The 23,487-nt window shown below is 49.5% G+C and overlaps 6 protein-coding genes across 6 annotated transcripts; 5 read left to right on the top strand and 1 right to left on the bottom strand.

Moving 5' to 3' along the window:
• Nucleotides 1-3,765: 3,765 nt before the first annotated feature.
• Nucleotides 3,766-4,528, top strand: BC939DRAFT_467085 (uncharacterized protein). The gene has a single exon (XM_051557725.1). The coding sequence runs from the start codon at nt 3,834-3,836 to the stop codon at nt 4,461-4,463; it is 630 nt and encodes a 209-aa protein (XP_051407130.1). The 5' UTR covers nt 3,766-3,833; the 3' UTR covers nt 4,464-4,528.
• A 1,983-nt stretch (nt 4,529-6,511) lies between these two features.
• On the top strand, nt 6,512-7,520 carry BC939DRAFT_481497 (small GTPase superfamily; the record flags this gene model as incomplete). The annotated part of the gene is made up of 4 exons (XM_051559032.1): nt 6,512-6,514; nt 6,651-6,743; nt 6,940-7,257; nt 7,368-7,520. The coding sequence occupies 4 exons, from the start codon at nt 6,512-6,514 to the stop codon at nt 7,518-7,520; spliced, it is 567 nt and encodes a 188-aa protein (XP_051407129.1).
• Nucleotides 7,521-8,203: 683 nt separating this feature from the next.
• On the top strand, nt 8,204-9,571 carry BC939DRAFT_467080 (alkaline phytoceramidase family protein). The gene is made up of 4 exons (XM_051557724.1): nt 8,204-8,452; nt 8,555-8,724; nt 8,857-8,964; nt 9,080-9,571. Exons 1-4 carry the CDS (start codon nt 8,346-8,348, stop codon nt 9,541-9,543), a joined length of 849 nt encoding a protein of 282 aa, XP_051407128.1. The 5' UTR covers nt 8,204-8,345; the 3' UTR covers nt 9,544-9,571.
• A 109-nt stretch (nt 9,572-9,680) lies between these two features.
• BC939DRAFT_481495 (Man1-Src1p-C-terminal domain-containing protein) lies at nt 9,681-12,350 on the bottom strand (the record flags this gene model as incomplete). Its single annotated transcript, XM_051559031.1, has 7 exons — nt 9,681-10,249; nt 10,341-10,441; nt 10,535-10,635; nt 10,750-11,084; nt 11,184-11,646; nt 11,744-11,908; nt 11,988-12,350. The coding sequence occupies 7 exons, from the start codon at nt 12,348-12,350 to the stop codon at nt 9,681-9,683; spliced, it is 2,097 nt and encodes a 698-aa protein (XP_051407127.1).
• A 1,612-nt stretch (nt 12,351-13,962) lies between these two features.
• On the top strand, nt 13,963-18,636 carry BC939DRAFT_19104 (uncharacterized protein). Its single transcript, XM_051550528.1, has 4 exons — nt 13,963-14,284; nt 14,362-14,428; nt 14,521-16,494; nt 16,593-18,636. The coding sequence occupies exons 1-4, from the start codon at nt 14,171-14,173 to the stop codon at nt 18,539-18,541; spliced, it is 4,104 nt and encodes a 1,367-aa protein (XP_051407126.1). The 5' UTR covers nt 13,963-14,170; the 3' UTR covers nt 18,542-18,636.
• A 2,715-nt stretch (nt 18,637-21,351) lies between these two features.
• Nucleotides 21,352-23,306, top strand: BC939DRAFT_403120 (OPT oligopeptide transporter protein-domain-containing protein; the record flags this gene model as incomplete). Its single annotated transcript, XM_051552718.1, has 2 exons — nt 21,352-22,875; nt 22,965-23,306. Coding segments are annotated over 2 exons (1,866 nt in total), but the record flags the coding sequence as incomplete, so codon positions are not given.
• Nucleotides 23,307-23,487: the final 181 nt, after the last annotated feature.

Raw genomic sequence — 23,487 nt, 5'->3', positions numbered from 1 at the left:
ACACTGTGTCCTCTCACCTCCCTGTTTCTTTGAACTGTAAAACTTACTTTAACAAACATAATTTGAAGTCGGCCGAACCAAAGCCATGGACAAATACCAGACACTGGAGCAACATGGTGTCCGAGAGCTGGTTAAGGTGGCTGTGGACGAGGACGGCCTGCCCTGCATCTTCCTCAGAGACATCGAGCGCGTCTTTCCCAACACAACCTTCATCTCCTCTTGCGGCGTGCGCGTCCCCTTTGCCATGGACTCCGCCAACATCCCGTACGAACAAGCTGTCGATGTAGTCTACGGTACTCATGTCTATCCATGAGCAAATGGCTAATCCTTTCCCTTTGATTCCCACGCACATCGGTAATAGGAAACAGCCCCTCCGCATCTACTACTTTGAGAACCGGGTCCTGAAGGTCGAATCTGAAAACAGTGCACTGGAATGGTCGCGAGAAGCAACGGCTGCGCGCATTGCCGCTGCAGCTGCCTCCGTCGCAGCATCTATTACTACCGTCAATACCGTACACACTCTTCCAGTGCCTGGCTTCCTGGACCTAGGCATTGAAGGGATCGACTACAGAGGCAACGAATCCGATCACGTTGAGAGCGAGGACTTCGTTGACATGGCCGAGTCCTCAGACCACGAGGAAGAGGAGCAGCTCGTATCTAGGCGTCTGCATCCACAATTCAGCAGCGCAGCAATCGCGCCCATATCACGCACACTGCTCACAACAACAGCAGCAACGCCAGTAACATATCCGACCATCACGACACGGACATTGAGAACGGTGCAGAGCCTTAATAACCTGCCCCAAGAACCCTTTGAAGCGGCTCCTGAACACACTCCTTCATCCACCAGCACCATACCACCAATATTTGATGAGAACCTTGCTATACTGGAAGAAACAGAGCTAGAGCATGACACCACCCCGCTCCCTCTTTATGAGGTAACTGACCCTAGCTTGCACCAACATATCGCCTCGCGTTTAATCTCCCAAATGGCCCCAACTTCCTCCTCCCCTTTCCCCACCATGGACGATCTAGCGGAGCACTACCTTGTCCATGACCGCCTGGGCATCATAAAACGCGTCAGTCAGGCCATCCTCACGCACAAGTATGAAGCCGAATCGTGTCCCCATCCACCACTATTCATCCTGCTGCCCGAGAACCCACTTCAATGGTCCTTTGAGAACATCCTACACAACAAAATGCGGCTCCATTTCTTGTGCGACTGCTGTGAGCATGAAATTTACATCCACGACCCACATCATGGACAGCGAACCCTTGCCAACAAGCGGAATGTACACATGGACGAATCCAAAGGCTTCGAGATCCGGCTGGATCAATATCATGACCAGGTGCTACTTGTCAAGTTTGGAAACTATGTACTCAGCCTGCTTCGGATGATGAAATATGGCGTCTCGCTCGACAACATATTTGTTACTGCAGCGTTTGACCGACCCGTGCCGCCACTGATGAGTGTCACTGAGGCGAATCTTGGGGGCAAGTCTGGTATGGATCCACAAATTTTCTTCAAGCGGAAACAAAACATTGAACGGTCGATTGCATTTATGGAGGTATTGCTTGGCGTCAACTACGATGAGGAAGCCTCCGAGACTCTCAGCGGCCTGGACATGGACGATTTCAGGGTTCTGGACTATATTGTGAAGAGACCGCCTTATGCCCAATCTACCAAGACTGAATCCACTGTTTCTGGAACGTCGTCATTTTCGCTCACTAGCCCCACAGTCCCAAATATTGACCACGAGCAGACCATGGGCAACGTTCACATCGGCGGCAGCGGACTACATAAGGTGCAGAGCGCTGACGGCCGAGTGCGATGGGCTTGCTACAAGTTCTACAAAATGCATCACCAAAACCTCGACAAAATCTTTGCCAACAAACTCGAGTATCACCAGGCAACCCTGGATCCTCACACCCGGTCGTCCGTATTTGTCGCTTCAAGCGAGAGCCACCTTAATGCAAAGATCATCAGTGTCTCCAAGGTCAGGGCACTCTTTCAAGTGGACTTGACGATCGACTGGAACTTTGACAAGAGGCAGTTGATCACCCTGGCGGATGTGTTGGGGGGAGAGGCATTAGCTGTTTCCACATTGGCTGTGCGGCTCACCAAGCGAGTGCCTCCGTTGGCGTGGAAAAAAAATACTCTCGCGAGAAACGGGGACGACCAGCAGCCCATTAATGCCATCATCAACCTGATGAAGAACCAGAGGATCAGGCATTTGATTCTGGAAGGCGACATCGACTTGATGTCTGTTCCTAATATCGGGACTATGGACTTTACTAATCTGGATATCCTGAGCATCATGCGAACCAGCAACCGCGGCTATGTATACAGCAATGCCAACAGCAGCAGCGTTGGCAGCAACGACAATTTTGAGAGCGGCAACATCATTCCAGTCGCCAACGGAGGCAGCAATCAGGAAACAAACATTCCAGAATTGATTTCACTCGTGCCACCATGTAGTTTTCTTGCAGAACTCTCACTTGGATTCCCTAATTCAATTCCAGGACACATCAGAATCTTGCAGGCCTGCATTGCGGGCTTTTCAAGTCTGAAACGAGTCGATCTATTCAGGGTGCTTGGTGCAAGGACTCTTAGCGGCAGTAAAGGCGGCAACGGTGGCGGCATCAATTTTGGTAGCGGTACAAGGATCAACCGCAAACTGGAGCTCTCTGCCAGTATCTCGGGCTCAAGGATCACAAGACTGTATATGGCAGAGTGCAAGGCAACTGGCGAAGGCAAGGCTAGGTTGCTTGAATCCATGGAGGAGCTCTTGACCGACGACAGTTCTTACCTTGAAGATCTGGAGATGCGGTTTATGGGATTTAACGATAAGCACGCCCATGCACTCGAGCTTGGCACAAGACCAATTCCGGGAGACAGTTGTTGTCGCTTGAGACGCCTAGTCATCCATGGCAACGGACTCGAACACGGGGGCGTCTACGCTTTGAAGCGGGTTTTAAGGCGGGCAACAAAACCAGCTCGACTGAGCGAAGCGTTATCAATGGAGGGTCGAAGTAGCAACATCAACACCAGTTCCTCTGCTCAAGTAATAGTCTCCGCTCCCGCTGCTGTGCCCACGGCAGCCGAGCACCCAGAGCCATTCTGTTTCAGGGCTATGATGGAACAGCCGACCCTCATCCACCTTGAATTGTGCTCGCTTGACTCATTAACGGATTCGGACTGGGCTAGTCTTTTGAGTGACCTTAATATGCAGCGACTCACCACTCTCGACCTGCAGGGCGTTTGGTTTGGCGACCGTGCCATGGCTATGCTTGCCAAAACAGGCAACTCTGGCGATGCACTGGACTTGCCCTCACCGCCACATTCTCCAACCAGCGAGTCTTCCACGTTTGCATCTTCGTACATGTCCTCGCCACCTGCACCGCTTCCACCACCAGCCTTCTTTTCGCCCTCATCTCCCTTACACCTGCAGACGCTCCGACTCAGTTGTTCAGCATTGTCGCACAGAGGCGTATCCCATATGCAGGAATTCCTCTCTCGGCTCACGCACCTTTCGACTATCAGTCTGCACGGATTCCGCAAGGTTACGTCCGAGGACTGGATGGATATCACGGCTAGGATTGCTTTTCGTTGGGTCGAGGCTATTGAGATTGTGAGCTCGGGCTATGATGATGTCTGTGCGAGGTACTTGGGTGAACGGATTCGTGTAAGGGAGCAGATGCCTGAGGACCCAAGGACGACTGCTACTTCTGAAGGCGACGTGGCACCACCAGAGGCAGCATTGCCAAAGTACAGTGCTCAACCAACAGTCGCCGCTTCTTCCTCTTCCTCTATTGCATCAACGTCGAGCTCGATGTCGTCGTCACCGCCAAGGGCCAGCAGGAGAGAATCTATATCCTCAAGGCTATTTAATAGTCGCTCGCCAACGTCTGGACTCAAATCTATGGACAAGGATAGAAATAAGACTTCAACCTCGTCCACAACACCATCAGTAGTCATCCCACCTCCTGCGTCGTCAAGGCCTAATCCCTCGCAGAAATATCTTGAAATCGATCTTCGATACACCGATGTCTCTTCAATGGGACTAGCACTCTTACGAACCAACACCATTGGACAAGCTAAGAAGGTCGTTGTCCGGACAAGGGATGGCGAGAATGAAGAGTGCGGCGATGACGAGGATCGAGCTGAGATTACGCGACTGGCAGCCAAGTTTGGGGAGAAGGATGAGACTGAGGAAAAAACGAGACGTAATGGCAAAGGACGAACAGTAGCGGGAATATCGCGTTCTACACAGGGTCCGTCGACCTCGGTTCTTTTCAGTGGAGCGTACATCAACACTTTTGCGACAGCATCCTCCTTTCAATCGCCTTTGTCGGTGACGCAGCAAGGATCTGGCAGCAGAAGTAGTTCAAGCCAGCAGCCGCAGCCACCGACGAGGTCTTCAACATTCATGAAGCTGAAAGGTGCTTTTAAAAAATTCTGAGGTTGACAGTTTATACAGACGCGACTATTCATACAACCCTAATCGTATGATGATATCTATTTACGAGTAAAACGTAATGCCTACAGACTATGTGCTCTACATGATGAAGCAAAGAAATTCAATAGTGCTGTTTATATATATATATGCTGGCCTCTTGGACTACGGGTCCCAGACTCGAAGAAAGACACTCCAGCATTGGTTTAGTAGTGATCATCCGCACAGTAGGAGAGAAACCCCCTACTCAGAGACTGGATTTCAGGGTCGATGGTCTGTTTTATCCCAGGGACGAAGATAGGTGCCGGTATAGATATGATAACCATGATGCCAGTGCGGCTAGGGTAATATTGTTCGCCTGGTGGCGACTACACATGAAGAAAAAAAAATATAAGCAACATTAAAAAAGGTGTGAAAGTATCTTTGTTCTTGTCGGTCCTGACGATCTGTTTCGTTTCTGTCCCGATTTCCGTATGGAGGAAGAAAAAAAAAAGATTGTCTACACTGGTCAAAGTGCAGTGTCTGGGATGAAAGGGAATAAAGGATGGGCATAAGAAAGGGAAACGAGAGGAAGCGTGAAGATGAGCGAGAGAGACGAGATACTAAGTGAATATACCTGTACCCAGACTTAAAAAAAGAAAAAAAGAAAAAAATAAAGGACGTCAGCTGCAGTCCAGTTCCTGATTCTCTAGCTATCGTCTAGGTAGCTTCTTCCACAACGGACTCTGAGCAATGTTTTATTTTCTCTCTCTCTCTTTCTTCTTTTTTTTTCTTTCAATATTCGGAAAGTGCATGGGTGGATGGATGGACAATGAAAGTATAAGAGTGTAGTAGGATCATCATCATTCCTAGAATTCCTCTTTCTTTCTTTTCTAATTTCCATTCTATTTTACATTGCTGTGTGCAGCATCACCACCCAGGTAAGAAGTGAAGATCAACAACCGCTCCGCGCTTCTTGCACCATCCCTCGTCTATTCCATCCACTGCATTGCTCTTCCACTCCTCCTATGAACCACGCCCTGTACTTTTGCAACGCCACTGTAGGGGGTGGCTACCCGACATATAATGCTGCTGTATCCACTGTGCCGCGTACTCTGTCTGAACAGAAATGATAAGACCGTGCCCCTCCAGTACTCTGGTTTCAGGGGTAGGAAAGGACAGATGGATTGACGCGTCCGAATGATGCCCGGCCCTACTTCTGCGTAATATCCACAGTTTTTATTTTCTCTTTGACACAGCACATCCTCTCTCTCACCACAAGTCTATACTTTTTCATGATCCATGGTACATCATGTCTACATCTGCACATATCGCATTCCTCCCTCTATCTCTCCTATTTCTTCTTATTCGATGTTCTCTCTCTCCATCTACTCACCATATGGTCAAGTGCTACATCCTTATTTGAGTCCTCCAATTGCGGTGCCGAAAATCACTCACACTCATCCGCTCCTTCAACATCTCTTAGCCCTCTTAACCTTGCCTTACCCTACCTTCCGTACTATTATTCCTGACTTTGCGATTCTCGGCTCCCATGCCCATTGTTGACAGCGTTCAACTACCTTGTCATCGCATTAATGCATTTGACGACACCGTATATAAAGCACATTCGCATTCCACGCCGCATCACCGCCACTCAGTGCTGTATAAAATGCTCGCAGATTCTTCTTCTTCCCTAGAAATGGCCCCTGGATCTTGTCTTTGCATCACTTCTCCGTAAAAACACACATCTCTTTATCTTCCTTCTCAAACACAACGCATTGTCTATCACCTACATCCTCCTTTTTGGCCCCAAAAGCCCCCAGCAACGTTGTCGTTTCTCCCTTTGGTCCGATCTGTAATACCCACAACTACTTCCAGATCTGAAAAAAAAAGCCCTCCGTGGGACGTATGCAATCTAACGAAAAGTACATTTTGCCTATTGCTCTAGGCATCTCTTGTCAACCTACGTAACACACGCGCGTCCTACCTTACATTTTCCTACCTATCACCGCATACTGCCTCAGCATCATAGCATAACCCTTCTTCCCCGGAGCAGAGGCACATAAGGATCGACTATGGTAAAGCGTCGAGAACTATACTATCGTTTTAGTTCAGTAACGACCGGCGGGACATCTTTTCATCGTATAGCAAATACGACGAATGATTAACGATGCTCGCTATTGTTTTCACTCTAAATCGAATGTGTCCTTGCAGCCAGATACCCGCAAGAAGCTTGTTGTTGTTGGCGACGGCGCCTGTGGAAAAACATGCATGTTGATAGTACACTCCAAAAACGAGTTCCCAAAGGTAATTCCGAAGACTATCTGCACATTGCTTTTGCTCATGTGCCCATTGGAACAGAGTACCACTATTTAGATCTCATGGCATGGACTTTGTGATTATAACCCCATGTGGAACTGTGCCTATATTTTGGATGTACTTGCATCTTAACAAAACGATCCTCCCTCCTCCTGTATGGGCAACCGCGTGCGGCTCGCATTAGAAATACGTCCCTACTGTCTTTGAGAACTACACCATGGTGATTTCACACGGCAAGCAGCAGATCGAGCTCTCACTTTGGGATACAGCCGGACAGGAAGATTACGATCGCTTGCGACCACTGTCATACCCAGAATCAGACGTGGTTCTGATGTGTTACTCCGTCGATTCTGTATCAAGTCTTGATAATTTGATGGAGAAATGGCATCCGGAACTGGCGCATTTCTTGGAAAGCGTACCCAAGATCGTAGTCGGGCTTAAGACCGATCTGAGGGACGAGGCAGCAGAAGAAGATAAGGATCGGTTCGTGTCATATGAGCGGGTAAGCTTAAGCTTCTCTACAAAAGCGTAAGGACGAGTGAACGAATGTGGTTGCTGATTCGCACTCGAACTGTTTTTTTCCCGCGTGTTCCTGGATTTGCATGTCTGTAGGGCGCACAAGTTGCGGCGTCGTTGTATTGCAAATACTACGAGTGCTCCGCAAAGACCGGCAAAGGCCTTCAAGAGGTCTTCCAGGCCGCTGTCAAGGCAGCGATGCAGTCTCGAATCTCAAAGATGCGCAAACGTGCATGTTCCATCCTTTAACGCGATCGTATACGCAATAGACTATGCTCTTCAAAGAAAATGTCTGCAGCATCAATTGATACCATAAACACCCTCAAACATATCTCTCCTTACCACTCTCATCCGCTCTTTTATCATTCTTTGATATCCCTTCCCCAACATATTGCCTATTCCATAATCATGATAATAAAATGGCTCACGTTGTCGAGTCGAACAGGATGCACGCTGGCGAAGGAGCAGATCGTTTGAAGGAATAGTGCTGGTGGTAGCAGTGAACCATAAATTTTATGGGTTGCTGTTTGCTCGGTATGTGATGCACCGAGTGATTAAAAGCCATCGTCGCGCTAAGTTAGGGTGTGGAGAAAAGTGGCCAAAGGTGGAGAAAGAGGTCCAAGTTGGCATGGGCCAAGCGCACCCGGCATTGATTAGAGCATATGCTCTCAAAACGACCGCACTGACAGATCTTTGATTACATAGAATTGAGCCGTGGGCAAACTGTGGCACAAACAGCACTAAAGATATATTTTTTCTCTTGATTTCTCTCTGCTTTCAATATTGAAGAACACGAGGGAAAGAGGAATGGAGGGAGGAAAGGAAGAGCCGAAGAGGGCTGTACCCACGTTCCCACCGTCTTCACGGCGCCATTGCTAATAAAATATCCATGTCAACGCTAATTCGGTTTGTGGTCTGCCGATCCGAGCACATGCCCTATAAAACTCTACTCCATTCAATGAACTTTTTTGTTTGGACGAACTCTCTGTTTCCTCACCATCTTCACCCACTCCCTCTGCTTCACAGCTTTCCTGTTACTTCTTCGCTCTCGACAACTAACTTGGGCAACGATTTATGGCACCATCAACAGCATCATTTGACCGGATTGGATACTGGTCCCCGAACACGGCCTCGGTGGACTGGTGTGAGAACAATTATGTGGTCAGTTACTACGTCGCAGAGTAAGTCGTCTGGCGTAATTTTGTTCCGCCCATAAGCAGTGCATCAACATGCTGAATAAACGAGCTTGCTAACGTCTATTGGCCTCTGTACGATTTCCTTAGGTTCTGGAATACAGTCTCCAGCTTGTTCATTGTGCTTTTGGGGGAACTAGGGCTGTATCTGTGTCCGACCAAAGAGCGTCGCTTCAAAGTTGCGTTCAGGACCATCAGCATCGTAGGAATCGGATCGACACTCTTTCATGGAACACTTCGGCACAAAATGCAGCTCCTTGGTAAGACGAATTGTCCGACCTATTACCATTCATGGATGACTTGACAAAAAACAAAAGTATGCCATGATGGAGAACGATACGCGCTGACAGCTCTTCCTTTATCAATCTTTACACATGATCCATTCATATCAGATGAACTACCAATGATCTATGCAGCAACAGCACTCGTATTCATCTCTGTAGAGTCCAAGAATGGACCTCAAGGCCGCTGGTTCCCTGTGAGCCTTGCAGCTTGGCTTGGTAAGAAAGCGATCCCACATGCACCGCAAACCAAAACAGCTGTGAGCTCGCCCTTTTCGCACATTCCACATTCTTCATGCAGTGTATACTGAAACCATTCTCTTCTTCATATCAGCTTTGACAACCATCTTCGTCTCGGTCACTGGCGGCAAGATCCAATTCTACACATTCCAGGCATCTTTTGGCGTCCTTCAACTCATCATCGTCTACTATACTACCACCTTACACCTTCAACAAAGTGCCCAAGCCCTAGCCCGCGGCAGCAAGTCCGAGTCAACTTGGCTGATCCAGCGCGCCTTGGGTATCTATTTCTTCGCGGTCGCCATATGGTTGATTGACCTGCATCTCTGTGAATTTGTCAATGGCGTCGGGCCCCAATCAATCCTGAAGTGGAACCCGCAGTTTCATGCCTGGTGGCACGTCTTCTCCATTGTTGGCGTCTACTTCTCCACATTGTTGGTTGCTTATCAACACTATGTCGCCAGGGGTCTTCAGCCAGCCGTCTATCTTTGGAGGGGCTTTGCACCAGCCTTGACGCTTGATCCCGTCGGACAAAAGAAGGCTGCCAAGCTGCATTAATTAGCCGTATAATTTTTGTTAAAAAAAAAAAAAAAAAAAAGATAAAACACGTTTTATTATGTTATTATGTTCTGCACTCATTTTGTCCATACATTGTTCAGCCTTTCCAGTCGACTTGTTTACCGCCCTCCACCGCTCTACTCCTGCGTGTATCCCTGGTAATCCTGAGAGAGCGACGGGTAGAGTGAGTTTTCCGGGTTGAGGAACTCCGAGTCCTGACGTCTCAACCCAAAGAAACTGCCATGCGGCCCAGTGCGTGGAGGGACCTTGGGTACTCCTCTCCCACGTGTGCTTCCGCTCATCACTCCATGATTAAGGTTGTCGACTTGACTGATCGCCTCACCAGCGCCATGCTGGCTCAACACGCCCGATGGTCCAACCCACTCCCAAACCCTGTGCAGCTCCCCATGCACCTCTTGTGAACTCGTCCTTACATTCGAATTCCTCTCAACAATCGCCTGGACTTTGTCCCAGATTTCCTGTCGCCTGGCCGCAGAGTGGACATCCGCCAAAAGTGCATCACGCAGGTGTGTTTGGGGTAAAAACGGATCTAAAAAGAGCGCAGGATCAACATAATGATAGTGGGCTTGGTCCGAGAGTTTGGCGAGAACGTTCTGGACAAGACCGTTGACAATGCGCCCCTCCTTGCGCCTCTTCAAAACCTGAGAGCGAATGGCGAAACCTCCGGTAGCGCTTGCGACCATGGCTATATTATTACAAATGTTCAAGTTAGATGATGGTGTCCCAGATATGAAGGTGCCAAAAGAAAAAATTCCAGATTGACGATCATCGCATACCAAAGAGGAAAAATCTGAACTTGACAACCCAGCTCACAAGCGCCTGTCGAATTCGGCAGCCCAGCGACTTTTGTGGCCTCAGTGAGCGTACACGCTCCTCGCTACATGAAAGAAAATTAAGAGATTGCCGTGAGTACGAGTTCAAACAAACGTTTGCTCCAATAGACATAGCGAATGCAGGTGGCCGGTCTTACCCTGTTAGGCCGTGCTCAAAAATGACCCTGTCCGATCGTCGGCGAAGCTCTCTCAGAGCAAGATCCCAGTACTGACCAAAGTCCTCATCAGACACGTTGTCCTAAAGAAATAGAAAGAAGACAAAAATCAATGAGATACTGTTTGTCTTTGAGGCACATCTGCATACTCCACAACTCCACAAACGAGAAAATGAAGCACAGCGGCAATAGCATACATCCTTCAGCTGCACCAGTTGAGATCGCAGGTCGTTCACTGAAATGCCACGGCGAGCTCTGTATTCCACACTGTTCAGAGGCGCCTTATCCCTGGACAAGCTGCACTCGATGTTTCCGGCATGAAGATGCAGCATCTTTTCGACAGCATCCGCGACCTGAAGACTTTGGTACTCCTTTGCCCTATTAAGGACGCAAACAGGCGAAAGCGGGATCAAGTTGCCAAAACTCAAAAGTTGGGGCTTGAGAATGTATTCTGGCGGGCAGATCGGCTCGGTATCGGATCTTAGGCAAGTGGCATGGTCGGGACAAGGAATGCAGGAAGGGTAATACCAGGCTAGTGATCGATTGTGTTAAAATAAATATGATATTAAATCAACTTTGTATCTCGCATGCCTTCACAATAATAAACCTTGGCTTGAAAAATGACACCCACCTCTGGATGTCGGTGTCCCCAGTTCAGCTTCCGTGCAGAAGCCAATATCAATCCTCGTTTGTCGATACCAAATGCCGTATGCCAAGAGGACGGTTGAAAGAATCAGCCAAATAGGTCCCATGTTGCGGCGTAAATTATTTAGCAGATCCTGCATGTCAGACTGAGGCGCGTTAAGGTGGAGAGGTTTGGGCGTAGGGAATTCATCCGGCATGATCTTTCTTGGCTTGGGGTGCGCTGAGGACTTTGAGGGGTCGCCCTTTTCAGGTAGAGGCGTATGCATAAACTTGGAAAAGGCAGGTTGTGCGGGGACTTTGAAGACATGATCGCGCTTGTCGCTCTCCTTGGCCTTTCGTGTGCGGGACCTCGACCGAGATCGTTTACGCTCTGATTCGCTTCCACTTTGGAATGGGTTCTCATCCGAAAAGTTCGCGCTCCTAGCCTTCTTCTTCTCCTTGGCCTCCCGCTATTTTTTTGTATATAAAAAGCCGAAGGGATAAGCCAGCTGAATTTGAAAGACGAAGAAGTTGAATGGAAAGCTATGCCATGAATAGCTGGCGTACCTTTACACGGAGAGATTTGGAAATGGGTTCACTATCATCTTCGCTTTGTACAGGTGTCTTGCGAGGTTTCCTGCCCCTGCCGGTTACTGAAGTTTTTGATTCTACATCGCTCCTGTCTGCCGATACTTTGCCACGACTACTACCGCGCTCAATCTTGGGCTTGACCTAAAGGTGCGTTTGAGTGTTCACTGGTATAAGTGGGTAATAATGGCACCTAGGCATACTGAGAGTGTCGGAGTATTACCTCAGCAGGCTCCTCAGGATCCAATCTCTGTTTACTGCTCGCTCGCTTAACACGAGTCGATTTAGGTGGAGCGGTCTCAGCAGTGGTTTGTTCCTCCTCTTTTTTAGCAAGTTGGTGACGCGTCTTGGAACTGGACGCCTTGTTCTCGTGGTCGTTCAGCTCAGCGTCCTTTTCCACCTCGCTGATCTCGGGGACCTGGGGCCGGATATGCTGGTTGAAAAGATCCACGAGTTGCTGTTTTCGGACGATTCCAGTAGGGGTTTTGACGTGATGTTGAATCAGAATGTCGCGAATCTGATCCATCTTGAGTTTCCAGGGATCGAAGTCCGGATGGAGATAGTGGGGCGGTTCCGACAATGCCATGTCTTCTCCTGTAGGCGTGCTTCAAGGTAGTTGTTAACGAACGGGTATGAGAGTGTGTGTAGGAAAGGAGGGGACGACCTCGTTTGTCTCTAATGTCACATGCCTTATTTTTGCGGCGAAGTGACGACGCGTGAGGAAATGATGAGCACCCCGGATCAATGGGCCGAGACGCGTACTGTGTCTGTCTATCCCGCCGCGTAGGGGGAAAGTCGCCGCGCATGTGCAGGGCCTGTCCACGGATGTGTCAGTAAACCCTTTGGGCCATTGCAATCTGCCTCGGTTCCTGTTTGCTGATAGCTTACTCGAATTGCTCTTCGCTCTGGAATTTGATTGTCGTGCTGTAGGCCCATGGTTAAAATAAAATAGGCTGTGAGAGCTCACGGAAGACACATATTATGCATATAACATGGCTCTCATGCAGAAGAGTATGTCTAAACCTGCACCGTATTTGCAAGCAAAAGAAAGCGCGCGCGCTCTCTCCACCTGGACTCTCCACAGAATGGAAGGAACTCAAAAAAAAGCAGCATGACTTGCCTGCCATCCCAAGGAAACATACTTCAAGGGCACTAACACCATATAGCAAGAACCAGCTCTTCGTTCCCCGCAAGCAGCTCCCTCCCGATCCTTCACTCTCATCATCGCTTCTCATCTCTTTCTCCTCTCTCCACCACTCATCTCCACTCATCCGACCCTCATTCACTCCAACAGTGGGATCGTCGCTTGCTGCACACTGCTTGCATACCATTATCGCCCAACGTCGCACCCTGAACAAGAAGCCAAGCGCCCTTCAAACAACACACTGTCAACACCATTGTCATTCCCAACTCCCCGTACGATATAGACGAGGCCGATGCCATGGCCTCCTCCATCGCTTCCCAGACCCCTTCCTCCTCTCTCACACAGTCCGATACCACCCAATGCAAGTATTTGCTCCGTTGTGTATCGCCTTCGCACTGAACAAACAAAAAGAATGTTCGCACTTATATCAACACCCCTAACCTTCCAACCTTCCACGTTTCATCTTATTTTATTTATCCACTGCAGTTGACATCTCAAGCATCACCGTTCACAATGCCACAGCCTCGCCAGCACTGACTATCTCGGTGCTGCCAAACTCGAACTTTGCAGTCCAATGCCACTCACAGGACCGTGTCGAGTATGTGCTGGACACAGATGTCATTTCCACATCGTCCGACGCAGCAACTGAGGCACCAACGGCTGCCTTGCTGCTCAAGGTTCATGCAGGGGAGGGCCTCCGCCTCTCTTTTGGGTTGAAAGGGCATATCTTCGATTCGATGTCGTCCACGCCTCCGACAGCCAGCAGTAACGCCGTGGATTCCGGGGAAGCAACTTACAGTGCGAACAAGGAGAGCGCTGTGGAAGAGCAAGGTGCTGCATCTCATACTACTAGAGATCAAAACTCAATGTTGTCGGGAAAGTTGACCTCAGCAGTATCAACCAACAAAAATAGCGCCGAATCTAAAGACAACTGCCCAGAGAGACCTACATCTAGTCGCGGGAAATCTTTAGCAAATAACCACACAGAACCGCCAGAGTCAGGCCCAATAGTAGCCAGGGACGAGAACAGCAGCAACATTACCACTGCCAGTAACGTACGCATGCCGAGCATATACTTTGCAGAGGTCAACTCAGAGCAGGAATTACTGGACCTATGCCTTGAAACCAAGTTTGAGCAACAGGTAAGTGATTATTACATTTTGGGCAGGAGACGGTGACATGGTCTGTCAGGGATGATATTTTGACCAACAACACCTTCCTTTTAGATAAAGGGCGGTTCGGTTGTCAGTGTGGAACCAATTATGGAAGAACATGACTTAAAGGACCAGGGAGGCTCTCAGATATACAACTGGACATGGGACCATTCAAGAGACCGCGCACAGGACGATCCGCTGGGCCACAAAGCCGTGTTTGCTGTGAGTAAAGTCTGCTGCATGCTACATAGGCTAGGGGCTTAAATTAATTGACACACGGATGTTTATTGTATTACTAGTTCCTACATCGGAATCCTTCAACTGGCAATGCAGATATTCTCTCAAAATTCTCGCTCTGGATCATTGGTAAGGAAAGCATACTAACTTCCATAGCAAATATTATCATTGGAGCAGAAACGGATGTGAAGTCTGACCAACTCTACACACACACTTCGCAGACTCCCCTTCTGCTGGACAGGATGCGGGGCATAAGCAATCTGAACCACATCGGCCGTCTTCAACAAACAGCCGGCATTGGAGGCAGGCGTCAATCCCAGAAAGAATTGGGGGCATCACTCGACTTGGCTCCTTTCATTCCAAGGGTGTCTCCGTGCCCTCGAGCCACGCCTCATTACTTGACGCTAGTACCAACTCAGCCGCACCAGGGCTGGCTGCAGACGCCTTCGGGCCTACTGCAGGATTATCCTCAAATCCAAACCTGGTACCGCTCGCCCAAGACACTGAAGACGGACCGCTCTTCCGAGCGACTGTCGCAGAGTGTGAGAACCACATTCGTGACATGAAGGCATCGACAAAACGGATCATCAAGGCTGCGCAGACGGTTCTCGAGGCTCGGAAAGCACTGGTGGTCGCAGATGAAGCCTTTGTCAAGGAGATGGAGGGGTTCAAGCCGGCAGAGCCTCTAATCAACAACTATCTTCGACCTATGTCCCAGTGTCTTGCTGAGACGGCTGATGTTCTTGGACACCAGATGCGCAGTCTATTGATCGAGCCGCTCTCTCGGTTCTATAGTAATGATATCAAAGCGGCGGAAGTCCACCGAAAGTCGTTCGACGACGAGAGCAAGGAGTACTACCAGTTCCTGTCTCGATACATGGCCATGAAACAGGAGAGTAATCGGAAAAAGGGCGAGGCGGATGCAAAATACGAAAAGAAACGGCGGCAATTCGAGGTCAAGCGCTTCGAGTACTGGGGATTCCTTCTCGACATGCGAGTCGGCGGCAGCAAGAGCGACGAGATTTTGCACCATCTAACCAACTACTCGGAAAAGCACTGCAGAAACATGATGGATACGGCACTTCTAGCAGAAGATTTGAAGCCCGGCTTGGATCTGCTCGCAGCTGAACTTTTAGAATCTCACAAACGAGCGGCAATCGTCAGGAAGGAACGCCAGGAACGAAGGAAGGAACTACTGGATAGCCACGACGACGGTCCCTCGTCGGTTCCTTTCTCATTTACAAGAAGCAGCTCCCATCTTGCCTCCACTTCGACTCCTCCTCCCAACAGCTCCGATGCACCCTCTGACGGCAATCTTGATATTCCCAATGTTACCCAAGAATCCCCTGAGGACCATCAAGACAGTAATGCAGGAGCAGACCAGAAACTCGCCACTAGTGCGTCGCCCACTTCGTCTTCAGCGCTCGGTTCGGCTCAACTTGTCAACAACACCATACCAAAGTTTACTGGCATTCGTGATTTGGAGCATCAGGACATTGATGCCAGCTCGGCCCTGGGAAGGCGCAAGGAGGGCTTTTTATTCGCTACAAGTCGGCCCAGCATGCACAACAACTCGGCAGTCCTCGAGAAACCCAGCATCAACTGGCACAAATATTGGTGTGTTGTGTCTGAGGGACACCTTCACGAATATTCACACTGGAAAAAGGGTGCCACCATGCTGCACAACGAGCCTATCAACCTCAAGATCTCAACTGTACGGCCATGTCGGAATCAGGACCGTCGATTCTGTTTCGAGGTGATCACCCCAAAATACAGACGTGTTTACCAAGCGACAAGCGCGGAGGACATGAACTCTTGGGTCAGCGTCATTTCCAATGCAATTCAAAGTCTTTTGAATGGCTCGAGTAGCTGCCAAAGTCTCGACATGTACTCCTCCGGCAAGGACCCCAGGGCTAGCAGTAATTATGGTGTCGACGGTTTTAACTCGAGTCTGAGCGCCGCTGGTCGGTCAAGCATGGACCAGGCAATGCACGTAGCATTCGCAGACAGAAATCTAGCTGGAAGTATTGGCGATATTTGGGGTTCTCAAGAGCCGACTTATTATTTTGATCATCTTGGTACTCGACTCTTGAAGATCATGCGGGAAACACATCCAGCGAACAACTTCTGTGCTGAGTGTGGAGCCAAGAACCCAGACTGGTGTGCCATCAATCTGGGCATCCTGATTTGCATCGGTAAGTATTACCTTAGTTAAATTTCAAGCAATTTAATAGCCACCTCAAAAAAACACCCAACTGACGAAAATCTTAACATATTCAATACTATTTGATAGAATGCTCTGGGATTCACAGAAGTCTAGGAACACACATTTCAAAAGTTCGATCATTCACTCTGGACACTACCTCATACACACGGGATCTCTTTGATTTTATCCGCTCTGTAGGCAATGAAATCTCGAATCGGATATGGGAAGCAAACCTCGTTCAATCTGCTCATGAGATCCCAGAAGATCAATCTTCAATCAAAGTCGTCTTCCGGAGGCCTCTTGTGAACGATATGCGAGAGTACAAGGTTGCATTTATTCAAAAGAAGTATGCTGAGCGCGCCTTTGTTGACCGTCAGCGATACATGGAAGGTGCCGATCCATCAGAGAACATGGCCATACTTGCAACAAAGGGACTTTTCCAAGCTGCGATCACCAACAATATACCCGATGTCATTGCGGCATACGCAGCCGGCGCGGACCTCAACGCGGTACAGGAGTCCGACGAGCAGGAAAGCGAGACCATCCATTCAGGAACTGGACATGGAGCGTCAGAAGCGGATGGAACAACGGGGTCTTCGATCTTGGGCGATGGACAGATGCAGTCGAGCCTGGAAGGCCTCACATCGAGCACAGAAGGTTCTCCACGTTTGTCGAGATCAACAATCGGATCTATGATTTTGAATGCATCTGGAGTAGGTGCAGGTGCAGGACAGGGGCAACAGCAAGGACAGCAGACGTCAGTGGACGTCCAGGATTCGTCTTTGTCTTCAACGACCGACCCCTATGGCTCCTCTTCGTTCATGGTTATGCAGACGTCGCCACTGCTGCTCGCCCTCCAGCACGGTGTTCCATTCAGTCTTGATGAGCAATACGAAGTGTATCCTATGGCCGAGTTTATGATTCAGAATGGTGCTACTAGCAACCTAAGCGTAGAGGTGCGCCTTATTGACGATGATACTGACGGAACAGGGCAGCCAAGCTCATCAGATGGAACAAGCGCGCAAGTGGACGATTCATCTACTACTCAACAGAACGCACTTCTCTTATCGACAGACGCAACGACCCCTAGTAGCGAAATTGGATGGGATTCGACACAGGTCGACCTAGAAGACATCCGGAACCACCAACAGAGGAGCAACCGCCGAAGTCTTGGACAAGTTGTACACATGAGAGGCGAGGGAGGCGGAACAGCAATGGAATATCTTCGTGCCAAGAGTGCAGCGCGTGGGGAGCTGATGCTAGGATCGCCGCCCGCCATCAACTATAACGACCCTATGTTGTCGACCTCCCCCAATGCCCTTTCGCCTCGCCTTCGTCCACAGAACCCCATTGCTGGTCCTGGTTCTATCTCTGCTCCAACATCGGCCACATCGTCTCCTACCCCTGCAGGAACGTATTCCACAACACTCATCCGTCAACCCAGCTCAACGTACCAAGACATCTCAACCTTATTCCAGAAGCGTCGCGAGAGCGACAGCGCATCCGGCCCAGCGCTGCCTGCTGCAGGCAAGACAACCGAATCATCGTCAGACAAAAAGTCGGGATCGTACAAGCTGCAGAACGCAGCGACCGTCCCATCCTCTCCAGCCATGCAACAACATTCCTGGGCTGACAATCTGTCCTCTCATTCTGCGCTGCACTACTCCAGCAGCCGTGCCCACAAGATGAAGGCGACGCTCTCGAAAAGTCTTCGATTGTCGGCAGCGTACATCAAGAACAATATGTTGAAGGAGGACAGGGAAACCCTCATGTCGAACACCGCGCAGGCAGTGACACCGTCTGTTCCCTCGTCATCGAGCAGTTTGCCGAAGCAAGGGGACGCGGCTTCGGTCTCGAGTAATGCCTCGAATGAGGCAACACCAACTATATCAGCTCCGACAACGTCAACAAGTGCGGATCAAACCCATTCGGAGGCGCCTCTGTCTGGACCGTATGTAATTCTACACAGGAAGGGGTCAAACCCGCCAACGCCTGGCTCTGCCCCTAGTTCCAGCTCCAATGCTGGTGCGCCATAGGGATAATGTTAGATATCATTATGTCTTAAACATGAGAATACCATTGCAGTATTCTATTTATGAACAGAATATTATTGTATTACCACGCACTATTACTATGAATGGCGATTGGCGCTTGTTGCAACACAAGAACCCGTGCTCCTTGCAAATCATATACAAGACTATTAAGAACGATGTCGATGACACATATAGTCTATGAGGAAGCGATTAGGGGGACATCATGGAAAGATCCATCTAGTTTTCAATGGCTGTAATCATCGCGGACTATGCGCGTGGGAAATATGAGGCGCGTGAGCCATGCTGGGAGTGGAGAATGAATGCCATGTATGGAGTAGATTTTTTTTTCCTCGCCAAACTTCTTCCTACGGTTAGCGCAGTGCTCTGTGCAGAACGTGCATTTTGCTTGGCCATCTTGGAGTCTACCCATGATGCACTTCAAACTCCTCAATTAAAAACCATTACCCGTGCAGCTCAATTGTTGTTGGCTGATGAGACAATAAGGAACTCTTCCGAGGGAGGGGACGTACGAAAGAGAACGAAAGGCGAGCCTAATCCAGGTCGGGGAGGTATCCCGGTAATGAAATTGTGATCATCTGCATTTAGAGTGTTAGTGTCCCCGTGGGAATAAAGCAGCTTCATACGAGCGCCTGGTTTCGTATTTGTCTTCATGGAACGCGCAATGCTCGTATGAGGTCCGGAAATATGGGATCCTCAAAAGAAACAATCCAATGGCGGTACGGAGAACGATGGAGGAGAGCGTGAGTAAATGCCTCTTTTGGGCATCAATGACGAATCTGAAGAGTTAGAACGCAATTGTTCAGAAATGCTAGCCATAAAGGGCTGGTTCTCAAGCTCGGGTCATTGGCTCCACAAGGTCTAGGCCCCGCCAGTCCCTTGAATGGAAACTACGATAGAGGTAGCAGATGGCCGGGAACACGAAAGAATGAGAAAGAGAATAGCGTTGGTAGACTGTAGATTATTTCCCAGGTGAACAAACGAAAAAATAGTGTATAGATGCATGCTTCGAGCCCTACGTTCAAAGGCTGTTTCAGCGCCGGCCTTCGAATGTTGAGGTTTCTAAGAAAGTCATTGGATGGCACTTACATCCGATATTGTGATGGCGTGCTGGAACAGACCTCTTAATTTATTTTAAGCGGAGCCACAACACGAAAGAGAACCTGATGTGCCTGAGAAGTAGGGCGCAAACAAGTCATCGACCGGTGAGTAATAAATCGTCCCGGATGAGGGTGGAAGTGGTTCCGATTCGAAAAGCTGGTATGTCGGACTCGGCGTTAGTTACCAATGCAGCAGAGGAGGATTTTAGACACCAAAGCGACTGTTGTGATCATACGACTGTTTTACGGGCCTGAGTGGACGGCCGCTATCTTTGTCGCCTGCCAAGTGTCATTTGCCGGCGATCCTTTGGTTCTCATTTATTACTGGACGCGTTCATGGTTGTGGCCGTCTATAGATCTACAAGTACCAAGTACTCGCTTCACCATTCTTGCTTGGGTCACTGTGCGCAATTGTTTGTGACACCGAAGTGTTGGAGGTACGTACTGTGAACGAAGTACCGCGTGCTTTAAACCGCACGAGGTGTTATGGAATTGAACAGATGGAGCGATATTACCATAAGAGAGATGTTGTATTATATGGCTCTGATAGTGTATCTTTTGTTAACCCATGCACGATAGACTGCCTACTAGCAGTAAAAAGCAAGGAAAAAACTTACATAAATCCACATGAGCACCTTGGTCCTGCAATGCCGTCCAATAGGACCAGTTCCCCAATTACAGACAACTTATCTTGTTTTGCTCGCCATTGCAAGCAACCAGGGCCATCGTGTGAAACTGATCCGTCTCTGAGTTCCCATTTGCGGGCTTGACCTAATTTTAGGGTTTCCTTGATGGGAACATCCATTTCTGCTATATCGACTCACATTAGTCTATTCATAAAGTGCTCTGTCGCTATCAAGTTCATGCGCAGCCAGGAAAGAAAAGGCCAGAAAGCGAAAAGTACTTGCCACGCTGATGCAGAGAACTAGCAACTGAGTGAAAGGATTAGTCCCCTCGTAACTGGGGAACCATCGAACGACAGCCGGCGCAGGATTGCAGCTTTCGCCATCTGGGAATCCGCCATACAAATACAGCCCACCTTCGCACTTTTGAAGTGTTTTTTTGGTCTGTATTATCTCTTCACACCTCTGCCATATCATCAAAGGTCGCACAACCCTTGCGTCTCCTTTTGTAATCGGATACCCACATCCTAGTTCCTATTACCTTCTCCTTCCCCTCTCATCCCCGCCCGGACTCCTTCGTACCCAGATCTCCATCTTACTACACACCAACTCATCTACAATCGAGTCATTGATCAGCATAGATACAACACATGCAGAACACATTTGACGAAAAACCTCGTCCAATGGAGAGCCACCGTCCTCAGGAAAGCCTTGAGGGTCATCATCCTCTGGGTCACCCCGCCTCCTTTAAAGCAGATGACTATGTCCACCCCGATCATGCTATCAGCTTCACCGAGGATAAGCGCTCAGATGGCGGCGCCTTGGACATCAATGATGGCGATGAAGAGTTCCCTCCTGAGGAGCATCAGTTCACCTGGTAAATGTTCGAATTGGCTCTGTACACCCTTTTAAACCGTTGTTGTGTCGGTTTCGACTGAGCACAGCTCACAATGACCATGTCCCGCAAACAACCCACATCCACATATCCGTAGCCATACATGGCACCTGCCATCACAATCATGCTCACTCTGAACCCCTCGCGTGCTTTGTTCATTATGTTCATTCTCATAGGCGTGCGGCCATCGTCGGCTCTCTCTTGGGATGTGTGGTCGCAGCCAGTAACCTATATGTCGGTCTCAAAATCGGCTGGACATTCGGTGCCTCACTCTGGGGCGCCATTTTCGGATTCATCATCCTTAAGCCTCTCGCCCGCCTCATGGGCAGCACTTTTGGACCACGCGAGAATGCTACCTGCCAGGCTGCCGCCACGACCGCTGGTGGTCTCTCTACCGGATTTGTCACCGCCATCCCAGCCATGTACCGCATGGGCTTGATGGGTGAAGGTCGAATGCCCAAGGACGATGCCCTGACTCTTGTTCTCTGGACTACCTGCGCTGCCTTCTTTGGCATGTTCTTTGCCGTCCCGCTGCGCACGCACTTTGTCATCAACCAAGATCTCGTCTTCCCTACCCCCCGTGCCGCTGCAGAGACTATTCGCAACCTTCACAAGACCGGATCCAAGGCTGCGTCGGATGCCCAGAAGACAGCCCTGATCATGATTGGCGCGTTCTTTGTTGCCCTGGTCTTTGTGCTCCTCGGAAACTTCATACCCGGCATCTTTGATACCATCCATATTCTCTACTGGATCGGGCACGCTGCTGGATACATGAGGATGCAGCACGCTGATCAGATTTGGGGCTGGGCTTGGAGCTTTGATTTCTCGTTTTTTGGTGCTGGTATGATGACCCCTGGCTCAACCGTCTGGTCCTTCATGCTGGGAGAATTCATTGCTTATGGTTTAGCTGGTCCCCTGATGGTCGATTCTGGATACTTGGAGGGTCCTCGCGGATTCACCAAACCCCGCAATGGCACCGCGCAGTCGTGGTTCCTCTGGCCCGGTATTGCCCTAATGGTCTTCACTGCCTTTGGTGAGCTCGGTGTTAATGGAAAGTCGCTTTGGCACGGAATTACCAGTGGTGTAAGAGAATCCCGCAATCTCATCCGTCGCTTGACAAAGCGCGCCGAACTCGTGGATCAGAGCGGCTTTGTCAGCAAGGATCCCGTTCCCCCTCATCTCCAAGTCCCTACGCTCTGGTGGGTCACTGGTCTTGTGATTTCGGCTGTCTTCACCATCGTCCTCATGGCGGTCGATTTCAAGGTCCCGGTCTATTCGACCATAATTGCCATTATCCTTTCGTTCCTGCTGGCCTTTGTCGGTCTACAGGCTTCTGGTGAGACAGATATCAACCCAACGGGATCCATCGGCAAGGTCACCCAGCTTGTCTTCTCGCGTTTCCCTGGTGAGCTCCAGGTTGTCCAGAAGACCAACCTCATGTGCGCCAACATCTCGGCCTCCATCTGTGCCCAAGCTGTCGATATGGTCGGAGACTTGAAAACCGGTCATTTACTCGGTGCCTCGCCTCGCTCCCAATTCTTCGCCCAGTGCGTCGGGTCTGTTTTCGCCATCGCTGCTGCTGTCCCCTTGTTTATTCTTTACACTGAGGCATATCACTGCATTGTCGACGCTACGATTGAGAAGTGCGAGTTTGGGCTGGTCTCGGTCGTTACCTGGCAGTCAGTGTGCCAGATCTTGACGGTAAATAATCTCACTATATCAACTTTTTGAACTTGTTGCTCTCTTCACGAATTCTGGTAACTAATCCTACTATTCTTTATCGCTTTTAGACTGGCGGAACCGTCCCCCGAGGCTCAGTTATTACAGCCTGTGTCCTGGCTGTCCTTGCAATCGTCAACATTGTGATTCGCATCAAGTTGGTCCCTGAAAAGGTCCGTCCTTACTGGATCAACTTGAACGCTGTTGGTCTGGGTATGATTAACCCTTCGCCCGCCTTGGCCCTGGCCATGTTGACCGGCTGGGTCGGTGGTCAGATCTGGGTGCGCATCAACAGGGTTGCCCATGAGAAGTTGATGTACTCTGTCGCCGGAGGTTTCATCTCCGGTAAGTTCTTTCTCGCCAACTGTTCAATAATATCATGGTCACCGTATATGCTATCCTTGTGGTTCTAATTCCCCGCTTTTTATTGTACCTGATTAGGCGTTGGTGTTGCTGGTATCATCAAGGCTATCATGGTTCTTGGTGGTGTTCAGAGTGGAACAGTCAAGTGGGCCTGCAACTCAGATATCTGCTAAAAACTGTCGTTCCGCATCCATATCATAGAATGAGGGAGCCACTGTATCCCTCCAAAGT

This window comes from Gamsiella multidivaricata (genome assembly GCF_025024155.1).
Source record: "Gamsiella multidivaricata strain RSA 2152 chromosome Unknown BC939scaffold_104, whole genome shotgun sequence".
NCBI lineage: Eukaryota > Fungi > Mortierellomycota > Mortierellomycetes > Mortierellales > Mortierellaceae > Gamsiella > Gamsiella multidivaricata.
The sequence above is the reverse complement of the archived record's forward strand: the minus strand, read 5'-3'. Positions and strand labels throughout refer to the sequence as shown.

Coding starts and splice junctions, on each gene's coding strand:
- BC939DRAFT_467085 (XM_051557725.1), top strand. CDS start 3,834: ATGTCGTCGTCACCGCCAAGGGCCAGCAGGAGAGAATCTATATCCTCA.
- BC939DRAFT_467080 (XM_051557724.1), top strand. CDS start 8,346: ATGGCACCATCAACAGCATCATTTGACCGGATTGGATACTGGTCCCCG. Junction 8,453..8,554: donor GTCAGTTACTACGTCGCAGA/GTAAGTCGTCTG, acceptor CGATTTCCTTAG/GTTCTGGAATACAGTCTCCA. Junction 8,725..8,856: donor GCACAAAATGCAGCTCCTTG/GTAAGACGAATT, acceptor CATTCATATCAG/ATGAACTACCAATGATCTAT.
- BC939DRAFT_19104 (XM_051550528.1), top strand. CDS start 14,171: ATGGAAGAACATGACTTAAAGGACCAGGGAGGCTCTCAGATATACAAC. Junction 14,429..14,520: donor ATTCTCGCTCTGGATCATTG/GTAAGGAAAGCA, acceptor CACACTTCGCAG/ACTCCCCTTCTGCTGGACAG. Junction 16,495..16,592: donor GGGCATCCTGATTTGCATCG/GTAAGTATTACC, acceptor ACTATTTGATAG/AATGCTCTGGGATTCACAGA.